Genomic DNA, 22,710 nt, shown 5'->3' with positions numbered 1-22,710 from the left:
TCATTTCGTGCAATTTCCGCGGGAGAACGGATTACCCTCGCGTTAATTAATCCATTAAACTTTTTTCTTCTTGATTTACAAAAATAAAAGGAAAAAAAGAAAGAAAGAAAGAAAGAAAGAAAGAAAGATATAAATATTACAAGACAAATGGATTATTTAGTAATTAACATAATTATTCCGTTCCAAGTAATAAAGAGCAATTACGTAATGCAAACGTATTTAAATGTATCTTAAATCGTATCTTTCGTTCGACTCTCCACCGTAGAAGTAGAAGTGACAAGCAGTTTGAATTGAAACGTTATCGGAGCGTTGGCGATAATTGCGGCGACTGTGTCGCCTACCGCCGTACCGCGTGAGTTTGGTAGAAGAGCTGCTCTCACGCTGTGCCATGTTACTTCTGGCTCTGACGGACGGATACGAAAGCACGAGGATGCCGTTTGTTGTGATCGCGGAATTGTAATCGGATAGGCGATGCCGCGGTGATTATCGAAATAGGGTCGCGTAAAATGAGACGGCATGTCCCATTCGGCGCGACTTATTAACGGGCTGCTGATCCTGCTCCCCGCGATCGCGCTGTGCGAGATCGAGCCAGTCGAGATCGAATGCAGCAATCTGCGAATGGGCCAGTACATTTGCCCCCATCCCGATTACGATTTCATAGACCCGAAGACGCAGCAGCCGCGCGGCTGTACCAAGGAGAACAAGGCCAAAGGTAGGATCCGAGTACCGATTTCGGAACTCTCGGACGATCCTAACCTCAAATTTGTCATTCTAGATTATAATTCTAACGAAAATAAACGATAATTTTCTATCTTTGTTAGTATTATGTCTAGCTGCCGATGGTTTAACCTGTATAGAAACAAAGAACAGCACATTCAAGAAGGATATACCCTGCAAGTGGACGTAAGTTTGATTTTTAGAAGAATGTAATTAAATGATGACTTAGGCATTGCCGTAAGCATTTCAGACGTTTACATTAGAATGATCGCTTTTAGAAATGGATATTCCTTTGAGACATCGTTGCTGTTGTCGATATTCCTTGGCATGTTTGGAGCAGATCGATTTTATCTCGGATACCCTGCCCTGGGCTTGCTCAAGTTAAGTACCCTAGGATTCCTTTTTCTTGGCCAGTTTGCCGATGTGATTCTGATAGCCACACAAATCGTAGGACCCGCAGATGGTTCACACTACGTGATGCCATATTACGGCACTGGAATAAACATCATAAGGAGCAACAATTTTACCTATAGAGTGCCGCAATATAACTATTGAGGAAAGAACAGGATATCCAAAAAATATGAATGATGAATTTTGGAAAAGATATATATATATATACATACATACATGCATACATATATGTGTATATATAATATAATTGTACAATAGCTTCTGCTTCTGTCACGAGCAACGATGTATAGATCCTAAAACTAAATTCTATCTCGTTATATACATATATATCTATATTTCAATGTAAATTATATCTCTACGTTCTTTTTTTTTTTTTTTTTTTTTTTTAACAGATAAATCGAGTCATAAACTTGTAGATATTCATCTCTCAACGAAAAATACTGTATATATATATATATATATATATATATATATATATAAAGATTTATTACTGGTTTACGTCTTTTCGATTGGTATCATTAATAAAGATTTAATTTTACTTCTAAGAATCTTCGTGATTTGTCGCGCTTTGCAATTACGATCCGAGTTTTTTTCGAAACGCAAATATCGAACTCTCAAATACTCTGCGGTATGACTCAATTGGCCTTGAACGATTTATCGCAAGACTAAGCTGTACAATACCAATGCACCGACGTAATTTGATTCGTGCAATCCCGCATTTTTTCCAATCTTTCATTCCTTTGATACAAACACGATGGAAGCATTCGTTATTGTTAAACCTTATTTTCGTGTGGGCAGCTCGCAAATGGCATTTCGCGCACGAACATCTCGCGTTCTCGGAAATCCTGAGACGATGCTGATTGCAGATGCATCACGTTGCCACTTCGTACATATTAACAGGCACGTTTCCGATACGAAAATATATAAATTTGTGCACCTCTTCGACGAGCTCTATAAAGTCGTTGTTTCACCATCGGAAGAACAGATTTATTAAATTTGGTCTTCGTTACGGCACGTTAGCTTGGAAGAGAACCGCTCCGCACCTTAATTTCAATTATGAAAATTCTACTTTTACCACTGGGAATTTTATTGCTAATCGCAATAATATATTATTCACCGAACAACCGTGAGGTAAGCAATTTTATAATTATATATTAATTTTTCGTGAACAAAATTAAACTTTTATATTACAAAAGAAATATATAAATCTAAGGCGTTATTAAAGTTTTTCTTTTAATATAAATTTTTTTTTTTTTTTTAAAGGAATCACTTTTGCAACATGCTAATAATATAGAAAAAGTCCCAGTGGAACTGCAAATAGTCCGACGTCGACGAACAATACATTATTGCAAGTCTAATCAGTATTATGACCAAGAGGAAGGACGTTGTCTAGGCGTGCCTGGAGGCGGAAAGGTGCTTCACGTTGAAAATAGACGGTCATGCGGCATCAACGTTTTGAAACCTCATTGCAAGAGCTCTCTATATTATCACATCTGTAAGCGCGACAAATCAATTCTAGCTCAATGTGCCAGTAATCAGATTTTCGACGATCGTCTGCAACGATGTGCCTACTACGATTCAAGCAAATTCACTCCCAACATTATTCCACCGGAAGACTATATGTATTACGATCACTTTAGAGTGCCAAAATGTACAAAATCTGGTCGATTTCCCGTACTTGGCCAGTGTTCTATGTTTTACACGTGCGATACGAACGGACATCGATTTTATCAGAGTGTTTTTAAGTGTCCGCAGAACACGGGATATCATGCAGATAGAGGTATCTGCAACGTTGGTTCAGACTGCCTGAACGACAATTCGGTGGGGGCAGTCTGTATTCCGAATGCACCGGGCGAAAACGTGGGGTCTCCAAGTTTCGACAAAGCTGCAGGAGAAAGTGTAACAGAGACCTCTGAAATACTTGAAGAAGTTAAACCCAGCGAGGTTGATACTATCGTAGAAAGAGAGGAAAATCTCACTACTTCTGCAAGTATAATAGATACTCTGTTAGAAAATAATTATGACAATAACGATAACAATACGAGCGTACCGAGTGACAGTTCGAGCTTGTTGAAATCGGTTAAAGATGTTCCAGATCTTGATATTGGCGAAGAAACAATGCGCACCCAAGAAATGACTTTGCCTGAAACTGTAGGAAAAATACTTGACGAAAGTCAAAACGTGGAAGACCAATCGCCATTATTACGAATAGAAACTACGTCGTCAACTTCTGCGACTTTAATTAATCCAGAGTATCGTACAAATGACGACATTGACAGTGAGACACGTGAGATTGAGCCATTATCTTCGGACAGCTACGTACTATCTAAATTAAGCAACAAAACGCAAGATGTAGTTACAGAACAATATAATAATATCAAAGATAGCATAATAACATCGAATTTTAATACCGAAGAAACTGATTTAGAATCAACAACAAATAACGCACTTGAATTATTTCCAATTACGGACGTATCGCCGAATATAGATGAAAAAATGCAAGATGCAGCGATAAAACAGTATAAAAATAATGAAGACAGAATTTTTACGTCTTCGAATTTCAGTACAGTAACAGATTTGGTTGATCCGTTGACGTCAGGAGTAAGTGATGTACCGGAGTCTGTTCCAATCGGTGACATATTACCGAACGTAAATGAAAAAATACAAGAAGCAACAACGAAACAATATAAAAACAACGGGGATAACGTATCAAACTTTAATACAGATTTGGTAAGTCCGTATTCAGAATCTTCGCCAATTAACGATAAGTTAGACGAAGAAATTTCAAATGTAAATACAGAAATTTACGGAAAAAATGATGAAGCAGTAATATTACCAGAGTCCAACACCGAAGTAGTTAATTTAAATTTGACACCAGAATTAAAAGATGTATCGACAATCACAGATAATTTGAAGAACAATGATTCCGATATATCATTCTCTGAGTCAACACCTGCGATTTTACCGCAGCAAACAGCTTCTGATCAATTTACCACAGATAGATTATCTGAAACTACTCTTTCACTAGGCGATAAATTGGTAGACGACAGCATATCTACACCGGATGGAGTTAAAAGTATGAGATAGTACAATATAAATATAAAGAAAATTATATTTTACAGAATACGAAAAAATACAGTAATTAATAATACCCTCTTACCGATTTACCTTAATCACATTTGTATCAATTTGTACACTGAAAGGTAGATATGGCATTTGCTTCGGGGACGGTGTTTAGCGTACGTGACCTTAGCGTGGTATGCGTCGTCACACACGAAGCGCCGTACATATATACCGCGGAACGCCGGTCTTGAGGTAGTAGTTTCCCCTCCCTCAGTCCTCCGCGACCGGCATACCACGGCACATGTACGCACGTACTTCGTGTGAGACGCGACACATTCCACGCTAAGGTCACCTATGCTAGCTGCCGTCGCCGTACCATATATCTGTCTTTCAGTGTACTATTATACGTTATCTTTTTCTTGTTCATTAACGAGGGTATAATATATTCCTTTTTGTTTAATCAATTCTGAATGAGTGCCCATCTAAAAAAAAAAAAAATATATATATATATATATAATTATTTATGTGTTGCATATTTATAATAATCTAAGTACAAGATTAATTATATCGATTAAAGTATACCTCTGCGATAACACCACGTTGTAATACAACGATTAAGTCAGCTCCTTTAATAGTACTTAATCTATGAGCGATCACAAGCACTGTTCTACCTCTCGTAACATTATCAATTGCTTTTTGAACGATTCTCTCACTTTCATAGTCCAGCGCGCTATAAATATAAACAAAAATGTAAATGCTAAAAAGTCAGCACATAAAACAAATCTTATATACTTTAATCGTTATTGCTACCTTGTCGCTTCATCAAGAATTAAAACAGATGGTTGTTTTAACAAAGCCCGGGCGATAGCAACTCGTTGCTTTTGTCCACCAGACAGCTGCGTGCCTCTTTCACCGACTTCGGTCGCGTAACTGTCTGGAAATTTTGTTATAAATTCGTGTGCATTTGCTTCTTTAGCTGCCTCGATAACCTAAATTAATTATATCGCATAAAATACTGTTTATTATAATATTCATATTTAGTTTAATATTTTTTACCTCTTCATTAGTTGCATTTGGTCTTCCATACCTAATATTTTCCATGATGCTGGTGGCGAATAAAGTAGGCTCTTGATTTATATAGCCCAAAACCCTGCCTCTGAGATAACTTGAATTAAGAGATCTAATGTCTCGACCATCAATATTAATAGAGCCTTTATCAACGTCATAAAATCTGTGCCATTTTACATATTAATTTTTATAAATTTTAGTAAAATACATATGATTATCATAGGCTATACCTTTCTAATAACACAGCCACTGTTGATTTACCGTTACCACTAGTACCAACGATAGCGACAGTTTTTCCAGCGGGAATATGTAAATTAAAATTTTTTAAAATGGTATGATCGGGTCTAGTAGGGTAGCTAAAAGTCACATCTTTGAAAACTATATTCCCTGCCAGAGATTTATCTGCAATTATATCACCACCAGTCATCATTGGTGAAGGCGGCATATCTAGATACTAAAAAAAAAGTGCAATAAAAATATTAGACTTATAAATTCTATTTAATTTAGCAAAATTAATTGCAAAATTTAAATTACCTGAAAGACCCTGGCTCCCGCACTTTGCCCTCTAATAAAATTCCCGAAAAGCACTGATAGCTGTCCTAAAGACTTTTGTATCGTTTGCGTAGCCATTAAAAATGCTATAAGGTTTCCTGGAGACAATTGTCCAGTGGAAAGTAACTGTCCACCAAAGTACAACGTGGAAAGTAAAATACCGTTGAGTAATAAATTTGTTCCTGCTTGAAAGAAGCTTATACCGAATCCTAATCGTTCATATAAGTTAGACGAACGTTCGATTTCTTTGTAAAATATTTCTGTCTCCTTGTTTTCTGCAGCAAAAGCTCTTACCTGATTAAAAAAAAAAAAAAAAAAAAAAAAAAGAATATTACAATTCTCGTAGAACGTTTTTATAATTATTTATCTGTAATACCGTTCGGATGTTTTGTATGGCTTCCTCGCATACAGCGGTAGACTTTGCAACTTGGTTTTGTGCTTCCATCGATAACTTGCGTAAACTTTTCCCCAGTAAAGTGCCGATAAAAATTATCGGGGGCAAACTGAATACCACAAGAGTGGTCAGTTGAGGTGATATCACTATTACAGAGACGATACAACCGATAATTTGTGTGAGACTTCTCAAGCCTTGAGAAATGCAAGTCTTAAATGAGCTTTTAAAGTCTTGAATATCACTGGTCAATCGACTTACTATTTCACCAGAGCGTGTTTTGTCAAAAAAAGCTATGTCTTGCATGATAATTGACTTGAATAAATCCTCGCGTAAGCTTACAGCAACCCTTTCACCAACATGTGAAAGAGTATAAATGTACACAAAGGTGAAAAATGCCTTGAAAGAAATATTTTAGAACTTATTAATGACTAGGAAATGTAAAAACAATATTGAAAGAGAAAGTTAAGTATTTTACATACCTGTGCTATGTACATACGTCCCAGAATAAAGGCTGGTTCAGTGAGATGCAAAATGACTTGTTTGGCAGAATCACTTTTGCTCTGGCATATTTCTGTCAGCACATTTATGACACTTCCAACACACTGTGGTATTTGTATATTTAACAATGCAACTATTAATGCACTCTATAAGTATAGATTTCCGGTATGTAGTTTGCAACAGGATCAAATATATTAATTACTTTTGTGCATTTGTAAATACTCACTGACAGTGCCAGTAATAAATACCAAATATGTGGATACAGATACTTAAAAAACTTTGTCCACTCAAAGGTCAGTTCGGGATCGTTTGGCTCGGTTGGCCTTATATCGCTTATTTTTTTGGCTTCTTTGCAAAACGCAATTTGGTGATTATATAACTTTAAAATACAACCAGTTATGACCCCGAGTCCACCAAATTTTAAGATATTTGAAGAAAGCGTTGATTCATTTTTTTCGGCACATTTCCGAGCAATCTTGGTAAATTCTCGCTTCGCCGTTTTCCATATATTTTGACTTTTTCCTTGCAAAATGCATTTTTGCAAGTAATACCTGCAATTCATTTATTAAAAAAAAAAAAATTAATATAGCGTAAGTGATAAATTATCACTGTGTAAAATAATTTTAATGCGCAGAACTTTTCTGTGTCATTCAACTTTTTTTTATTTGTTTAGAAACTTTTTATTTTAAGTTAACCAAGTACGAGATAAAAAAAATTTATAATTACCTTGAAATGGAATTATTATTACGACAAGTAAACAGTGCAACTCGCAAAATAGACATCTTAAAATAGAGCTTTTATTGTGAAATTGAAACTAATTATTTAAGTTTGCACGTAACTTGCGTACATTAATTAAATTCCCACGTCACTGTTAATAACACATCATGACAATTCTTTTTTCGTACAGACGAAAATTTTCACCCCGGCGTGAAAGGGTTATAGGTTAGGTTTATAATAATACGATCGAGGGCGCCGCCATTTTGAGAAATTTTTCAACATGGCCGCTACGCGTTGCACGAATTTCTGACAGATGGTGCGTTGTGTACTTGACGGCAGTTAGTTTTCGCGCGCTCGGTTCCGATGTCGAAGCTCGCGTTTCGACGTTCGTAATTTGGTGTAGAGAAGACTTGGAACAGTGCATTAAATACCGACATTTCTTTCCCGACAGCGTCCGTCAAGGAGTCAAGAAGGAAGGAGGAAAAAGGCAGCGGTTTCTTCGTGCGGCGAGACAATGACGACGCGAGTCCAGAGGAAGTGAGATTTTGCGGCGAACATGGCGGCTCTAAGCATCTAGCAAGGTAGGAAAAGTACGTTGATTAATTAACATGGCATGAAATCGGACGCGCAAGCGATTCGTCTCTCGGCGAAGTCGTACGTATCACATTCGATCATATGTATCGCTCTAATAATACTCAACTTTTCGGGCCCTACGAGACTTGACCGAAAATGCTCACTCGACAAAGAGTGCAAGAAAGGTCAATTTGATCTGAGAGACGACAAGACCCCGAACAAATTAAATTATCATAATTGCGCGATGGGTGCAGAAACCAGCAATAGCCAACGAATAAATCGTGAGATTACCCTCATTATTTTGTAGTAAAAAAAGGTCGCGGAAAGAATGTAAGCGGTGGGAAAGGGAAAAGGGGAGGGGAGGGGAGGGGGGTTGGAGAGAAGTCGCAGCCTCTTTTTTTCGCAATTTCTTCCGGACGCCATCCTCGAGTTATGCTGCGAGAAGTATTTTCCGTATCGTGAGCGAGCGGCGTGAAAGGGAACGAAGCTCGATCAGGTTAGGAAGTTAATACGCTCCCGACGAGTGGTGAATGGCGTGCGTTTGAGTCTTGGACCAGGGTTGAAATTGCTCCGATAAACTCTTTGAGAGACGAGTTAATGACGCGTATTTATGTGTTCGCCGCGTTTAATTTCCCGGGTGATTATTGGCGCTACTTTCCGGCCGCGCGAGGGATAAGTATTTAAATACTCGTACTCTCGCGACGTCCTGCGCAAAGCTCGTTCGATCGACGAGAGTCTCTGGCGATCGCGATTGTTTAATTTGACCGCACAGATATATGAAATCGCGGGGCTTTCTATGCCGAGAGGGCACTTTGCAAAACTTGGATCGACTTTCCCCTTTCGGTTCGGAAAAGCTCATGTTCAATAGTTGTGACGCTGATTAGGTTTGTAGCTTAAGAAGCTTTTAATTATTTCTGTATTATTTAATACGGGTTAAATGAATTTTAGAGTAGTTTGCGAATTAATTACAAATTGAGACTTACATGTACGGTCTTTGTAAAGAAACAATTTGTTGCAGTTATTAAATTAATATTAAATTATTCGAAATTACGTTTAAATAGAACAAACGTTATATTTGTAAAAGGACTGTTTTACTTTTTTTATTATAAATTAGAATAATATCACGTTGGTGATAAAGTGGAGATAAAGCGATAGAAAGATATAATACACTTTGATAAAGTGTATTAGTATCATTATTATTATTACTACGTGGGTTAATAATTTGATATTACAATATTATCAACGTTGACGCGCGTTAATTTTAATTGCTCCTTCTGTAGTTTACGTCATACATTCCTGAAACTTTTGAGCTGTTGAGAGTTAACGAAATAGCGTTACCGTCAAGTTGAAAATATGGGATCGATGGTCTTCTCGTTTATTCGGCTTCAAATATCACTCTGTAATACTTGGAAAATTTCGTTGGAAAGAAATTAAATGTCGTATTACTTTTTTGTGTGATTTCTCGGTTAATAAAAATCTATCTCTTAATAAGAGAAATTCTATAAGATCTCTTTGGTACTTGATTAAAATTTATTATTAATGGAATTCTTGAAATAATTTTATGTGCTACTTTCGATTTTACTACAAACTGCTTTGTCGCGCTCGCGAGTTGCGGAAATCCCTGTTAGCATTCTCTCTTCTCACAATTTATCGGCGAGATGTTCGAGCGCGTGTTTTTAAAAAATGCCCCTCACGAATGCTGGAAGAATATCTTGCAAACGAGTTTGCATCATCTGCTGCACTCGACGTAGGTACTCCGGGAACGACGGGAACTTGACATTAAATCCTTCTTCTCGAATCCACAAAAGCCATGGAACCGAGGTCGCCCTTTTAACCTAGATTTGCGGGGTATTTGCGATCGCTCGTTTTAATATCTTCTCATCTACGCTGGTCCCGAGATTTTTCTTCTCATATCCGCAAACTCGTGCGGCATGCGGCATGTCAACATAGAAGTGAACATAGGCGCGGGTTATTTCGCGGGCGAAAATTGTAATAAAATATTTGGCGATACGCGTGCAAAATCATGGCGTATATATTATACTTTGCGTAAGAATCCAATACTCGCGACGGGCAGAGATTTTTCGTAGGAAATCCGCTGGCTCGCCGTGAGCGAGAAAAGATAGCAAAAGAAGGAAAACGAGAGGCGTAAGGGTGGCAAGGCAGGGGGAGAGGAGGGCGGGGGAGGAAGGGAGAAGGCAAAAGAGAAAGGGAGAATTCGAGTATAAGCGCCGTAACTGCGACAGTTTGCCGCGCCGCGACGACCGAAGAATAGACCAAATGAAGCCTTCTAAATTTCAACACCCTCTTCGTCGCGCGAGTCCCCTTGTCTTTCCTTTCCGCGCTCCCTCGCGTCCGACGAGCGCGGAGCGGCCGCGGCGGCGGCGGCGGCGGCGGTGGTGGATACGAGAGCTCCGTCGTCCGTGAAACGCACGCGGTGTCGGCGTACGACGGGGTGGCGATGACGCAAAGTCAGCGCGGGCCAATGGACTCGGCTCTGGAAACAGCCGGAGCGGTGCACGACTGCCGGCTCGCGATTGGGCGTGGCTCCGAGGGGGGGCACCCTCGGCTCCCCGGTAGTCGTTGGGGTGGTGGAAATCCCCAAAGTGTGCCCCGGGGTGTAATATCATACCGCTAGGTGGATAAATAGACGTAGCTAGCGCGAGGCTACGTCGGCGCGGCCGAGGGGGTTGATCCGAAGGGGTTGGAGGAGAGGAAGGCTAGGTCCCTACCTACGGGACGGAGGAAAGTAGGGGGAGGGTAGAGAAGCGGAGGTTTCGGGTGTATATGCGAAACCCGCGTAGGGAGGATACGGAAGAAGAAGAAGGAGGATGGGGAGGTCGCGGATGGTTGCTCGAGGCCAACCGGGGAAGAGGTGGGGTCCGGGTCTGGTTAGAAAATGGTCGCGAGGGCCGCCGGGGGGTGCGCGCACGAGGTAAACGAGGAATCGGCCGACTGTGCACCGCGACGACGGCGAACTAGAACAAATAATGGTTGTAGTCAGCCTCAGCTTCCGAGAGGTATTTTCCAGTCGCATAAATCGCGCTCGGGCACGCTCGGCGGGGAATGTGGGCCCCCTCAGAGGGCACGCTTGTGGCTTTTCGAGAAGCGCTGCTCGCGTCAACGAGAAAGCTGACCTACGACGAGATAAGGAGCTCACGCTCAACGCGTGGACCTTTAAAAATATTGAAATTTGGAAAAAGAAAGTCTTTTCTCATCTTTCTTCTAAATAAAAAATTTAATTCATTAAAAGATTTTTTTTTAATTTGAATTCTCTCAAAAGCTCGTTTTTCTTAAACTATTGGTTAACTTTACAAGACTAATAATATTATACGTATAGTAATTTTTAAAACGAAGAAAGGGCAATTTTCGGTCTCTTTGTTATCCACTAAAAGTATTTAATCTACGTAGTTAATTGTAAAGACGTCGTTCCAAAGAATCATTCTTGACACAAAAATACTTGCACGCGAAAATGCAATCTGTTTTGCACTATCTATATAGGTCGGATAATTACATTGCGAGAGATACCTACCTGGGAGTCTTCCGCAAATCTAATTCCGCTCTACGATAATTTTTTAGGTCCGAATTACATGTATGTAGTTGGCGGGATCGACTCGACAAGGCAGATCTTTCACGTTTTTGCATCGGCAATCTTTGCGCGTGCCGCGAAAATCTAAATGCATTTAGCGAACAGCCGTCCGGATGTAGGTACCTTGCGCGCGATAATCGACCGTTGTTCGGGGCACACGTTGCAGACATTTCGCCGAATCGCTGTAACTCCATTACATCGGCGAACGAAATGGACGGGTCTCTTTTTCTGCAAAGTGTCAGTCGTTCGTGAATCTAGTTACGATACGTGTTTCGCCGGCAGCGAAAGGGGACAAAATATACGAAACAATTTAAATCTAAAAAAGTAACATATTCCCATCTATATGTTTCGCAGCTGCGCGAATTCAATCCATTCGTCGATATGCAGTTGCTTTTCGAAAAGCTCCGCGGGGGTACTCTTTAATTAGAAGATGACAAAGCGTACCTACCTACTCTACTGTACGGCGCACGCCGCTTCCTACTTAATTATTCCAGCGCGCCGTAATTTGGCCGAAGAGATCCTCGAAATGTGGCGATAAGGGAAAATTCAGTTTTAATTCCAATCCAAAATTTTACGTTCCGTAGTTGCAAATTGTATTCGCGGAACTTTCGGCACGCCGCGTTTTGCATTTTGCATTTTGCATTTTGCATTTTGCATTTTGCATTTTGCATTTGCGGGAGTAAATAGCGACGCGAGAATCCGCCGGCGTGTGGGAAACGATCGGTAGGTAAATCTAGTGCGGGGAAAACGAGCTATCATCGAGAAAAGCTGGCGCGCCTGGAGCGACCTGCTATCATCTCGCATGCGATTTTGTAGAATGCTGAGCGTAGGGTGTAGCGGAACAGGATGTTGTCAGCTGAAATTAAATTTTCCTCCGAGAGCGGCGGGTCGCTCGGCAACCTGATATCGTGGGCGTTTTAAGCTACGTACACATCCACAAGCGCCGACGATACCGGGGCCGCGAAATGTTCTCTCTTTGTCACGATCGTACTGCAGAAATGATGATTTGCTCGATCTTTAATCAACAGGAAGTTTTCGCGTTACTCGAGATGAAAAATATAGGTACCTATATATTTTTTGTGTCGCAATTTGTATTTACTATAACTTACGCTTGATTTAACGTACAATTCCATTTTTTACCAATTATTAAATTCAATTTAAAATAATATAAATAATTAATTTAATTCAAAATTAAATAAAAAAAAATTTTTGTCGAGTTACTTTCGTTAATTTCGTCTCTCATTAATTTTCCAAGGAAGGAACTTGACGTTCGCTATCTTGAAAAAATATATTTCTTAAGCTAAATATCTTTTTAAATATTTTTTATCTTTGCCGCGATCTTTTGCGATTGTGATTGCAATTACCTACATAATTACAGAACGTGAAATTATGAAAATAATGTGCTCACGGAACCCCGGGATCCGTCTCCTTTCGATCCTGGCGGAAAAAAAGTCCCGACAATGGCGGGATACTCAGTTTTCTTGGACTTTCCCCGCTTGGTTACTCTCGAGGTAGCGGATAAATGGCTACCTCGTTTCTCGTGCACCCTTGAAGTTGATTGTATCAGGGGGCGGGAGGGAAAAGAACTGTTGAAAGAACGGACAAAGAAACGGGCAAAAGAACGCGGGAAACGAAGAACGAGGTGGATGACATCGCCTTTCACAACGCGACTATTCAACGTGTTTGCCGTCTTCTGTGCGAGTTATTATCAATTGCGCTAAATTGATATTTTCCATTCAGCGTATCGTTCGAATCTTATTTTAAACGGAATCAGAGACCGTCGAACGCATTAATTGCCCAAGAAAATTTTTTTTTACACCGACTCGTTAAATAAATTTTTAGCTCCAATTATTATTATTTGTCGAAACAAGCATCGGGCAATTTCCAAATAATAATAATTACATTTACCGCTGCACTATTCGCTTTAGTTTACATTTTATTAACTTGTCCAATAATTTCTCTTTTTCCTATTACATTAAAAAATCTTTTTTCACTCGGTGCGTAACTTTTTTTTATCGTGTTTATCTTCAAATCAATTCGGTATGGGATATTAACCGTATTACATTTTTTATCCATATTCGTAATGCAAACACGGAATTGTCACGTGTTACGGTAAGCTCTCAACTATCGCTAGCCTTTTCCGTTTTATTACGGGGTATGTCAAACATACAAATCACTGAAATTGTACCAATTTTAATCTCAAAGCTGTTTTAATTCAAAAATTCTCGTTTATTTGTCGCCAGCACGGCGATGCCGGCACAGGAAAGTTTTGCACATTTTACATTTAACATTTTATAAGTCCGAGCTTCGACTGGACGATATTGCGCGCAACTTTCGAGCGAGGCAAATAAAATTCGCGCGTTAAATAGATATACATATCGATATATGTGTACACTATATATATATATATATATGTATATGTACCTACCTCTACGTATTGTACAATATATGTATGTATGTATGTATAGTGCGCGAAATGCGAATACGGGCGAAATTTAAGTAGGTATATGGAAACTGTAATTTGCCGGGGCAAACAGACCGGCTCATATTTATGAATTATTCCTGACGCGGCATTGTCATCGCGTGCGGTGGCTTACGAGCCATCTTTCTTGATATCCGGGGATCACTTGGAAATAAATGATTCGCGGCGCTTTGTGCCGACCAACGACATCACCGTTAACGACTCTCTCGCTCGGCGAGCCACGCGGCGACGGGGGTTGATCGCTATAAATTACGACCGGGCATTAGATCGTAAAACTGTGGGGCGCGACAGTCGATTTGTTTGCGGGATCGTCGTGCATCACCGAGGGACCGATTCAGTCGGTGGCCGCATCGCCATTTCCATCGGGATCGCAATTATTGCCTCGGAGAACGGTTATTAGAAGTAAATAGTTGGATGCGGCCGGATAATAGAAGCGGCTCCTATTGAATCGCCAATCGATAATGCCAATAGCCAACTATTTTCCAAATTCGTCTAGTAGTGATATGACGCCAAGTGTCTTATATTCAATTACTTTCGATAAACGTTACGCGATACATAAATACGTAACGTAACGTTATTTTAATTTGTATTGTCAAAAAATTATTCGTGTTTGGTGGTGGAAAAAAAGCGCCACTCGAAGGGAAAGCTTAACGATTCGGAAAGCAGATTTTGACGAGGACCGTGAAAATGCGTGCGCCGGAATACATTATGAAAAGTAATAAAACGATTCTGTGTGTCGCGGCACATGACAGGTCCCACACACGCGGGAGACAGTTCTCTTTCTCTCTCGCTCTATGAACGAACAGATAATCTGTCGCGGTAAACGCATCTGTTGTCGCGAGCAGGTGCGGCGTTTCAATTCGCGCCAAAAGTGGATTAAGGGCCGGGCCGCGTTTTTGTTGGGTCACGTGCGCCAGTCAAAATAAATCTGCTCGTGTAATCGGATTTACGGGCCGTGCCCGATAAACTACCGTGCCGGTTATGAACTTTAAACAGCCGGTCGTAGTCGACATCATAGTTTCGCCGCATAATTTCGTTTGACCGGGTGTTCGCTCTTCGGTTGGCTTTGACACGTTTGTGACACTTGATCCCCGGGGATACACTTTCCGGTAGGTAGGTAGGTAGGTATATTTTTCAAGCCGTCGGATGTTTAATTTAATTTTTTAGACAGATAACACTTAAATATTCGTATCGTTCCGAGAGTGCGTCCGTCACGTTAGCGTTTCCGCTTGCCAAGCATAGGCAAGAAGTTTATAAAAATGTTATGAGGAGTTTAATTGGCCGACGTTTAATTACTTGGGCCACCGCTGGCGAAGACGGCGCGGAGGAGGCAAAGGGGGTCGGCCGGACTAATTGCCAAGTTTTCTACTTCGATTTTCCGGCAGGCTGCGCCCTGCCGCGCCATTTCCCGGCTGCCGGTTGTTCGAATTAAACGCGAATGCAGTTTTAAACTGGGGAAGAGCGCCCCGGGGAACACCAAGTATTTTATACGGGATTAAACGCGACAAGCGCGTACGGTAAAAAGCGGCCAAAGAAATCAATAACCCCGCGTTATACGCGCGTTCCGTGCCGCTATTTTATTTTCCCGTCTGCTTCTCTCGCGCGACCATAATCGCGATAAAATAATCACCGCGTTCCGCCTCACAAGCGGCGAGCCAGCAGCGAGCAGAATAATATACGGATAATTATTTAGGTATATGTAACTTTGCCAGAAAGAAATTGAAGAATAAAAAAAAAGTTGCCGTACGTCGCCTTACGTCTGATGTGAGTTTTCTCAAGCCAGAAAAACAACCCTTGACAAAACGGCGACTGTTTGTAAACGATCCAAATCCGATTATAATAATGGTTGACTGGGTTGCGAAATTCACTCGCTGTCGCGATTGTCGTTCACTTGCGGTGCATCCGGACCGCGTTGACCGGGAACGCGAGTGCACGTCGAGCACGTCGTGGTTGATTGCACGCTCGATAAGCAATTTGATATGCTCGACGTCCGACGTAGCAGACGTCGGACGCCGTGCCGGTTTAGCAGGAGTAAGCCCGAGTATCGAAATCCCGATGGGGATCGTCCGTCAAGTTTCGTCGACGTTCTTTCGTCACGCCATCGGCGAACGCGGTTTCGCGAATCATTCGTCGGATTCTTTCGATCGTGGCACCGCGCACAAATAATTTTATTCCACGGCAAAACTTTTCAAGACTTTCTACAAAACGGACGATTACAAACTTTACTTTATTAGCGCTCTAATAGCGTTGCATGCTCAACGTATTAAGGAACCCCGGTTTCATGGCGATGAACGCCCTTATGTAATCTTTAGCAAATTGAATGTGTATTTGAAAAAAAAGAAAAAAGAAAAAAACGGCGAACCGCCGATTAATCCCTTTTTTTTTTTTTTTTTTTTATTATTACCGCATCACTTGTATGAGGAAATATTTTTTTTTTCGTGTCACTCCAACTTTGAAATTTTATATTTTTATCGGATCTATGTAAAATTACGTGTTATAGTTTTACAAGGATTTATAACGTGGATTAAATTAATGTTTGATATACCTGATGTTTTTCCGAAAATTTCTCTCGTGCCGTATTGAAATATGCGATCGATAATCGTTGAATAATGGTCGCTGAAAAATCCGACGGGAAGCGAGGCGACGTGATTTCGTCGATGCAAACAGATTGTGTGCAATTTAATAAAAAAAACGCTCGCGCGAATTCCGTGCACATAATATTCGACATGATAAATTTGTAATTTAATGATATATATTTTTTAATTTAACGTAGCTGCTCCGGCTTTTGTGCGTCCCGCGCGTATTTACAATGTGTATTTGTTAATTTAATGCAAACAATTTATCGCGGAGTTAAGCAATAATTTTTCACAATTTTAGCGCGGATAATCGAGCGCGCTACTGACGTATGCGCGCAAATTTTCATCACCGGAAAGGCCGTGGGTGAAATTCGCGTCGAATTTAATTTGCCCGGCCATATCACGGAGTCTTTTTTCTTCGAGGAAACACAATGCGCGGCGGAACGCTGATAATCGTGTTTAATTAATTGATACGTGCAATTTAAAGTGACGCGATAAATATTTAAAAAAATGATATCGTCTGTCGCACAAAATACACGATAAGTTTAGTTTCGTTTACACGTAATAACGACGAGAAATAATCCTTTTTTATGCGAGGGTAGAGCTTCGAAGAGTCAAATAAAAATGTGATGAAAATTTTTTGTAACCGTGAGTTAAATAACTAGTGGATTAATTTCGAGAGCGACGTGAAAAACCGCGCGAAAGTCGGCTCGGCTTTTGGGATGGGGGGGGCCGGAAAATATTACGATTAATGCCGCTTGAATTAGCGCAGGAGGAAGCAGGGGCGCGTGAGGCAATAGAATAATCATGCGAGACGTTAACCTGTTAGGCATTAGTGGCGCATGATAGGCACGCTGCGGGTGGCGTCGCGTCGGGATGAAACGAGAGTGGCTGCGGGGATACAGATGAAATAGATTGAGAGAGAGAGAGAGAGAGGGTGGAAGCGAGAGAGAAGGGAACACGAGAGATTCATTCGTTCCCTTTCTCTCTCTCGTCAGGGAGTAAAACAATTACGGCTCCGCGTCGACGTACACTCGACCGAGCACCCCTCGTATCGTGTTCAGCAGCCCCGCACTCTGTAGGGGTGTTCTTCGGCCTTTGGCGACGCACACGAATCACCGCTGCGAGCCCGCTTGACGCGCATTCACCGAAACCTCGTCGAAAATCTCAGCGTACGCTGTTCCGCTAGAATTACAAGTATTGAGATCGGCACAAAGCCCACTTTAAACGATCTGCCATTTGAGACGGTGTTCTATGCACGATCAGAAAGCTTATCTTTCTCTAAATGGTCTTAATTGCGTCTTTACAAAAGAATAGTCTCTCGTTATAAAAAGATACCTCTTGGAAGTTCTCGTGCTAAACTTGTGCAATTTAATAAATTAAATAGAAAATAAGCCCAGGTTTTTTTTTTTTTGTTCGCCAACAGAGAGTCTCGGATAATTTTCTCCGAGGGAAATTTTTGCAACTTCGCCGATACCGTCAACTCGTTTGGGATGACGCCTATTAAAATTCCGTGACGTTCCGCTCAAGTTCCCCCGAAGTAAGAAGTGCGCATTTTCGCGATGACAGCGAAGAATTAAAGCTTCGCGGCCTGCGGGCTGTGTAACTCGGCCGAATTATTACTCCGGTACCGAGAAGTTTAAATCGTCCCAACGTGGTCCGCTCTCGCCCGGGGGGCACCCTCTTCCCTCTGGGTCGCTCGGCGACAAATTTAAATCTCGCTAAGCTCGGCCATTAGTATGAAGCGCAAACAGCAAACAGTGCATTAAACTGTACGTTTGTATGCACACGCGTACGCGCGCGTCCTTAAACGCGAAGCCAAGTGTCTGTTCCCACGGGGATTTTGCGACCGACCTTACGCACCGCGTGCGTGGATCCGCTTGTTCGATCGATCGATTTGTTCGCTCGTTGCGTGCCTCCGCCTGTTAACGCGCGCTGGTCCAGAACGAACTAGGTCGGACCGCGCCTCACGATGGTTATTTCACGAAATTAAATTTGTAAATACGCGTCGATCGCGATACCATTCCAATCTGTAAAAATTGAGCCGCCGTTCCTCGAACCGCAAGGGTTTAAGATGCCTGGATTCTTTTAATTAATTTCTGAAATTGATAGTTCTTTAAGTAGAAAAATTTCCATCGATTTCCAACTTTTTATTAATAAGTTTCTAAAGGATGAAAGAAGGTACCGAGCGATCCTCGTTTCTATTTCGACTACGTATGTAGGTACGCCGGTATTTGATATATTCGTACACTTTTATTTTACTTGCGGAACCGACTTCGATATCGGCGCAAAAGCGGCCAAAAGTTTCGAGACACATGCCTGAACTTTCCCAAGGAAGCTATACATTATAAATATCGTGCTGCTTTTCCCAGAGCCCTTATTCATCTCGCGTCGACGTATTTTCTAATCTTATCGGAAAGTAATTATTCTTTCCTTTCGATGTAACTGTTTCGCGATAAGATAAATGTACGATTACTCTTCTTCCGTATCGTTATACGTTATTTCTAATTACGATAAATTATTAAGACGTAATGAAAATTAAGGGGGCCACAGGAAGAACGCACAAGGGGGCTAAAAGAAGGCTGAGCTCGAACGAAATTTTTTCGGCTCCCTGTCGCCGCAGCAACGGCGGCGAAGAAGCCGGGAAGAAATCAATGCCGAAGGATAACACGCGTCCTTGCTCAGGGATGAGCAGTCTCTGGCTGCCGCTCTCGAGACCTCGGCCAAGTGAAAACTTTGTCCAAGAATCTAATATCATCCTTGGCTCGCACACATTCTCAGGATTCCGCAGTACGCCAGGACTGGTATACGATGTCCTCCTTATGTTGGAGAAGCGCGACAGGATTTCACCCTTAATCGCCTCGAGATCCTTGTAATTTTGCTTCGGACAAACGTTTATAATACTCAAATACGCCGCACTCGAATACGGCGCTTTAATTTCCGCTATGTATTTCCGTTACGCTTTTGAGAAATCTTTCGGACGATCGTGACTGTTGAAACAAAGTTGTTAATTAATTTGCTCGAATTGTTAATTAATAGAGAGAGATATCAGGGAGAAATAGAAACTTTAATTATTATAAAAAAAAAAAAAAAAATAGAAAAAGAGAACAATAGGTACTCTTTATTTGAGGATTTTTTCAAAATTTTAATTTTAATCATATTAATTATTTTTTAATTATGCTTCTCACGTACGCTGATCAAATTATTAAATAATAAAAAATATTTCGTTTGAGTCGCGACATTAAAGTTATACATGTATTTGAAATGCTTTCAAACGAATACTTTTTGGCCCAATATTTTCTAAAGAGTGCTCGTAACTTCGACAGCATTATTGCTGAGGAAATCATCTTTTCTTAAACACGAGATATTTGCTGCTCATTTGCGTGGAAACTCTTAAAGCGTAAGAACCTGATACGATTCACGGATATACACGTGCACGCACGCACGCACGCATTCGGTGGCATAGGGGCTACCCATGCCCGCACATTCCAAGGATACATGAAATGGATCCCGCGCTTCCGCGACTTCCGCGCGGACGGCCAACGCAATGGATCTCGCTGGAGGGAAGAGGATTCGCGGGCAAAGAGAGGGAGAGGACGAGGGTGAGGAGAGGAGGGAATCGGGCTGGAGGAGAAGAGATAAAGAGAAAGAGAGAGAGAGAGAGAGAGAAAGAGAGGGGCTCGTAGGAACGGCGGGGAAGGGCGGGTTGCTATCTTAGCCACCACAAAGCAGTGATAACATTTTCCCTCCCGGACAGAAGCCTAGCCACCCTTCTCGTCGTTCCCAGGTCGATATCCGGATAACGCTGGTTGCCCCGGGCAACCGGAAGGCCACGCCCGCGCCTCCGAAACATGGCCGCCGCCGCCCTCGCTTCCGGTAGCGTGATAGGGGAGGGCGCGAGTGCCTCTACCCGGCTCTTTTTGCCGCGAGGGGTGGACGGAGGATGCTAGCGGAGGACGCGGACGGATAAAACGCGAAAGGCTCGAATTATCATAATATTGGTCATTGCCTGCTGCTCCCTCTCCCTCTTCCTCTCCCTCTCTCTCCGGGGGAGAGTAGAAAGCGAAGTAGCTGACTATCAGACCTCTCCCTTGTGTGTACCCTGCTCCGGCGACTTATTACCACTCCACCCCACGCCGCTGCTGCCGCTCAAGCACCGTATTGTGCATGTCCGTAGCTAATGCTCTCCTCGCTACACGCTTACCCTCGACAACGAACAAGACTTTCCATCGTTTCTCTTTAGCGCCAAGTTTTCCGCGGTAAAACCAAGCGCGCGCGGCTGATCCCGCGCGTTTCTTTAGAGTCTCGCCGGCTTTGGTGTGCACGGCGGCATAGTTGAAATTTGTCGAGATTCTTCAGAAAGAGCCTCTATGCTTTTTATCTCAGGAAACGCGTATTAAAATTAATAATTTATATCTTTCGGATAATCGTCGACAGTCGTTCGCGTTAATAATCTAATCTTCGTGATAAGATTTTGGTTGCCGTACCACCTTCGCGCTGCACCTAGTACCTACCTAATGTAGTTTTAACGCCGTCGGTTTCCGCAGAGTTGTCAACACAACCCTATTATATACCTGACGTGTTTCCTGCCGATTTTACAAGTCTTATTACTTGGTAATTAATTAGAATGAGCCTTAAGGGAGTGGTTCTTTTGCGAAGGTTGTCTTGCCGGGGTTTTCGAGTAGTTTGCAATATAATATGTACCTATATTCGATACGCGAGTAGAAATTCCCGATTGATTTTGCGAAGGAGAGGGCCAAGAATTGGTGCACCGGGATCGAAAATATTTCCGCGTTTCACGGATACGCCCGACGAATCAGAGGGATCTTGTCTCTCCCCTCGCGTAATGAACCTCGTTCCCATCGCTTCTAATTGTCAACCACCGGCACGTTATTTACCCCCTGAGCGAGGAGAGTTATGAAAGGGGGGCGACGCGAGAGTGAGAGTGAGAGACTCACCTCCATCTCCGCTCGGCGTTCCCTTGTAAGTACGGGCCGGCACACGCCTTTGGCACGGGCGCCGCGCTTGTATCCGTGGTGACAATGCAAACCGAAACAAACACTTAGCGGCACGTGAGCGGCACGTGGCCGACAGGATATATTGCATTCCGAATGCACACACACTTGACGGACGATTAAAGGGGTGTTGCACGCGCGAAGAACCACGATCGTGACAACGATACGCTTCTCCTCCTTCCCCCGCTCTCATTTTTTCTGCCGACTACCTACTTATCGCGTCTACACCTACCGTGTTCATTGCGCGGATTCGGACCTACTTCATCTCACGTAAACAAAGAAGAATACACGTTGGATTTACACAGAGGGAAAAGGTTCCTGCTCTTATTAAGGCAGAGTGCTTAAAATTATGTTGTAATTGCCGGAGGAAATGTGACGAATTCGACGAGAACCAAGTACAACGTCAACTTTATAACTTACTCGATATACGGCGGAAATTAAATCCAACGTTAAATGCGTAAATATTCTTCCTGCAATCGGTATCTTTTTGCGAGAGGAAAGTGCTTTAAGGAGTTTGTAATTACAGATAGAGATTTTATTTTAGTTGCAAGTTTGACAATGTAAACCGGCTGTAATTTGTCATCGCAATCGTCTCGAATACGCGATAACGGTACGGCGTAATAAATAACCGTTTAGAATCATCGTTTGATAAGTTGCATCGAGTCGAACTCCTTCGGCGCAATTAAATCATTGGCAAACATTTACCTGCGATTTAGCGCCTATCTACGTATTTCTGAATTTTCTTTCTCTCCTCGACCCTGGACTGCTCGACCCTCTTATCGTAATTATTTTATCGCCTCGCGATATACGACGTTTACCTGCGTGCAACGTGTTTGAGATAATGCAATAATAGTTGCCTTTGTGAACTGTAGCATCATCGTTATTCGGGGCACGTGTAATTCTTACATACACGCATCGTAAATCTTTGCGGTTCAACGCTAATCCCGTAATACTCTCGTAAGTCTAGCGATTTCATAACAAAAGTTACAATTTGCAGTGCAGCCTTCGCGGCGTGTAATTATACCATTTGACAGACATCGACCTCTTTTTTTTTTCTT

General features: G+C 41.8%; 4 protein-coding genes across 7 annotated transcripts in view; 3 read left to right on the top strand and 1 right to left on the bottom strand.

The window, feature by feature from the left end:
* The first annotated feature begins 360 nt into the window (after positions 1–360).
* Positions 361–1,463, top strand: Bisc (TM2 domain-containing protein 1 biscotti). Its single transcript, XM_070659164.1, has 3 exons — positions 361–712; positions 822–903; positions 996–1,463. Exons 1-3 carry the CDS (start codon positions 517–519, stop codon positions 1,270–1,272), a joined length of 555 nt encoding a protein of 184 aa, XP_070515265.1. The 5' UTR covers positions 361–516; the 3' UTR covers positions 1,273–1,463.
* A 25-nt stretch (positions 1,464–1,488) lies between these two features.
* LOC139103930 (mitochondrial potassium channel ATP-binding subunit) lies at positions 1,489–7,645 on the bottom strand. 4 transcript variants are annotated; one of them, XM_070659092.1, is made up of 10 exons: positions 7,430–7,645; positions 6,930–7,254; positions 6,685–6,849; positions 6,188–6,601; positions 5,794–6,105; positions 5,490–5,713; positions 5,248–5,422; positions 5,002–5,180; positions 4,774–4,921; positions 1,489–4,673 (listed from the first exon to the last, which is right to left on the bottom strand). In XM_070659092.1, the coding sequence occupies exons 1-10, from the start codon at positions 7,483–7,485 to the stop codon at positions 4,593–4,595; spliced, it is 2,079 nt and encodes a 692-aa protein (XP_070515193.1). In that variant the 5' UTR covers positions 7,486–7,645; the 3' UTR covers positions 1,489–4,592. The 4 variants fall into 4 exon arrangements, 3 of the variants coding, with proteins under 3 accessions (XP_070515193.1, XP_070515194.1, XP_070515195.1); XR_011545972.1 differs by lacking the exon at positions 1,489–4,673 and having other exon boundaries at positions 4,783–4,921; positions 5,002–5,125; positions 5,279–5,422; XM_070659093.1 differs by lacking the exon at positions 1,489–4,673 and having other exon boundaries at positions 4,783–4,921; positions 5,002–5,125.
* Positions 1,567–4,252, top strand: LOC139103931 (beclin-1-like protein A). Its single transcript, XM_070659095.1, has 2 exons — positions 1,567–2,259; positions 2,392–4,252. Exons 1-2 carry the CDS (start codon positions 2,185–2,187, stop codon positions 4,213–4,215), a joined length of 1,899 nt encoding a protein of 632 aa, XP_070515196.1. The 5' UTR covers positions 1,567–2,184; the 3' UTR covers positions 4,216–4,252.
* Positions 7,646–7,667: 22 nt separating the features above from the next.
* Positions 7,668–22,710, top strand: part of Cue (Protein cueball) — a 55,041-nt gene continuing 39,998 nt past the window's right edge. The window contains exon 1 of the mRNA XM_070659102.1: positions 7,668–8,001. The gene's annotated coding sequence lies outside the window, so the exon portion shown is untranslated. The remainder of the gene's footprint in view (positions 8,002–22,710) is intronic.

The sequence above is a fragment of the Cardiocondyla obscurior genome, linkage group LG07, assembly GCF_019399895.1.
Source record: "Cardiocondyla obscurior isolate alpha-2009 linkage group LG07, Cobs3.1, whole genome shotgun sequence".
NCBI lineage: Eukaryota > Metazoa > Arthropoda > Insecta > Hymenoptera > Formicidae > Cardiocondyla > Cardiocondyla obscurior.
Note: the sequence above shows the minus strand (reverse complement) of the source record. Positions and strands in the feature narration are given on the sequence as shown.

Excerpts from the sequence above, each read along its gene's own strand:
- LOC139103931 (XM_070659095.1), top strand. The coding sequence starts at position 2,185 with ATGAAAATTCTACTTTTACCACTGGGAATTTTATTGCTAATCGCAATA. Across the intron at positions 2,260-2,391 it reads ATTCACCGAACAACCGTGAG|GAATCACTTTTGCAACATGC; the intron begins GTAAGCAATTTT and ends TTTTTTTTAAAG.
- Bisc (XM_070659164.1), top strand. The coding sequence starts at position 517 with ATGTCCCATTCGGCGCGACTTATTAACGGGCTGCTGATCCTGCTCCCC. Across the intron at positions 713-821 it reads CAAGGAGAACAAGGCCAAAG|TATTATGTCTAGCTGCCGAT; the intron begins GTAGGATCCGAG and ends TATCTTTGTTAG. Across the intron at positions 904-995 it reads GATATACCCTGCAAGTGGAC|AAATGGATATTCCTTTGAGA; the intron begins GTAAGTTTGATT and ends GATCGCTTTTAG.
- LOC139103930 (XM_070659092.1), bottom strand. The coding sequence starts at position 7,485 with ATGTCTATTTTGCGAGTTGCACTGTTTACTTGTCGTAATAATAATTCC. Across the intron at positions 5,714-5,793 it reads CGGGAGCCAGGGTCTTTCAG|TATCTAGATATGCCGCCTTC; the intron begins GTAATTTAAATT and ends CTTTTTTTTTAG. Across the intron at positions 5,181-5,247 it reads CAAATGCAACTAATGAAGAG|GTTATCGAGGCAGCTAAAGA; the intron begins GTAAAAAATATT and ends TAATTAATTTAG.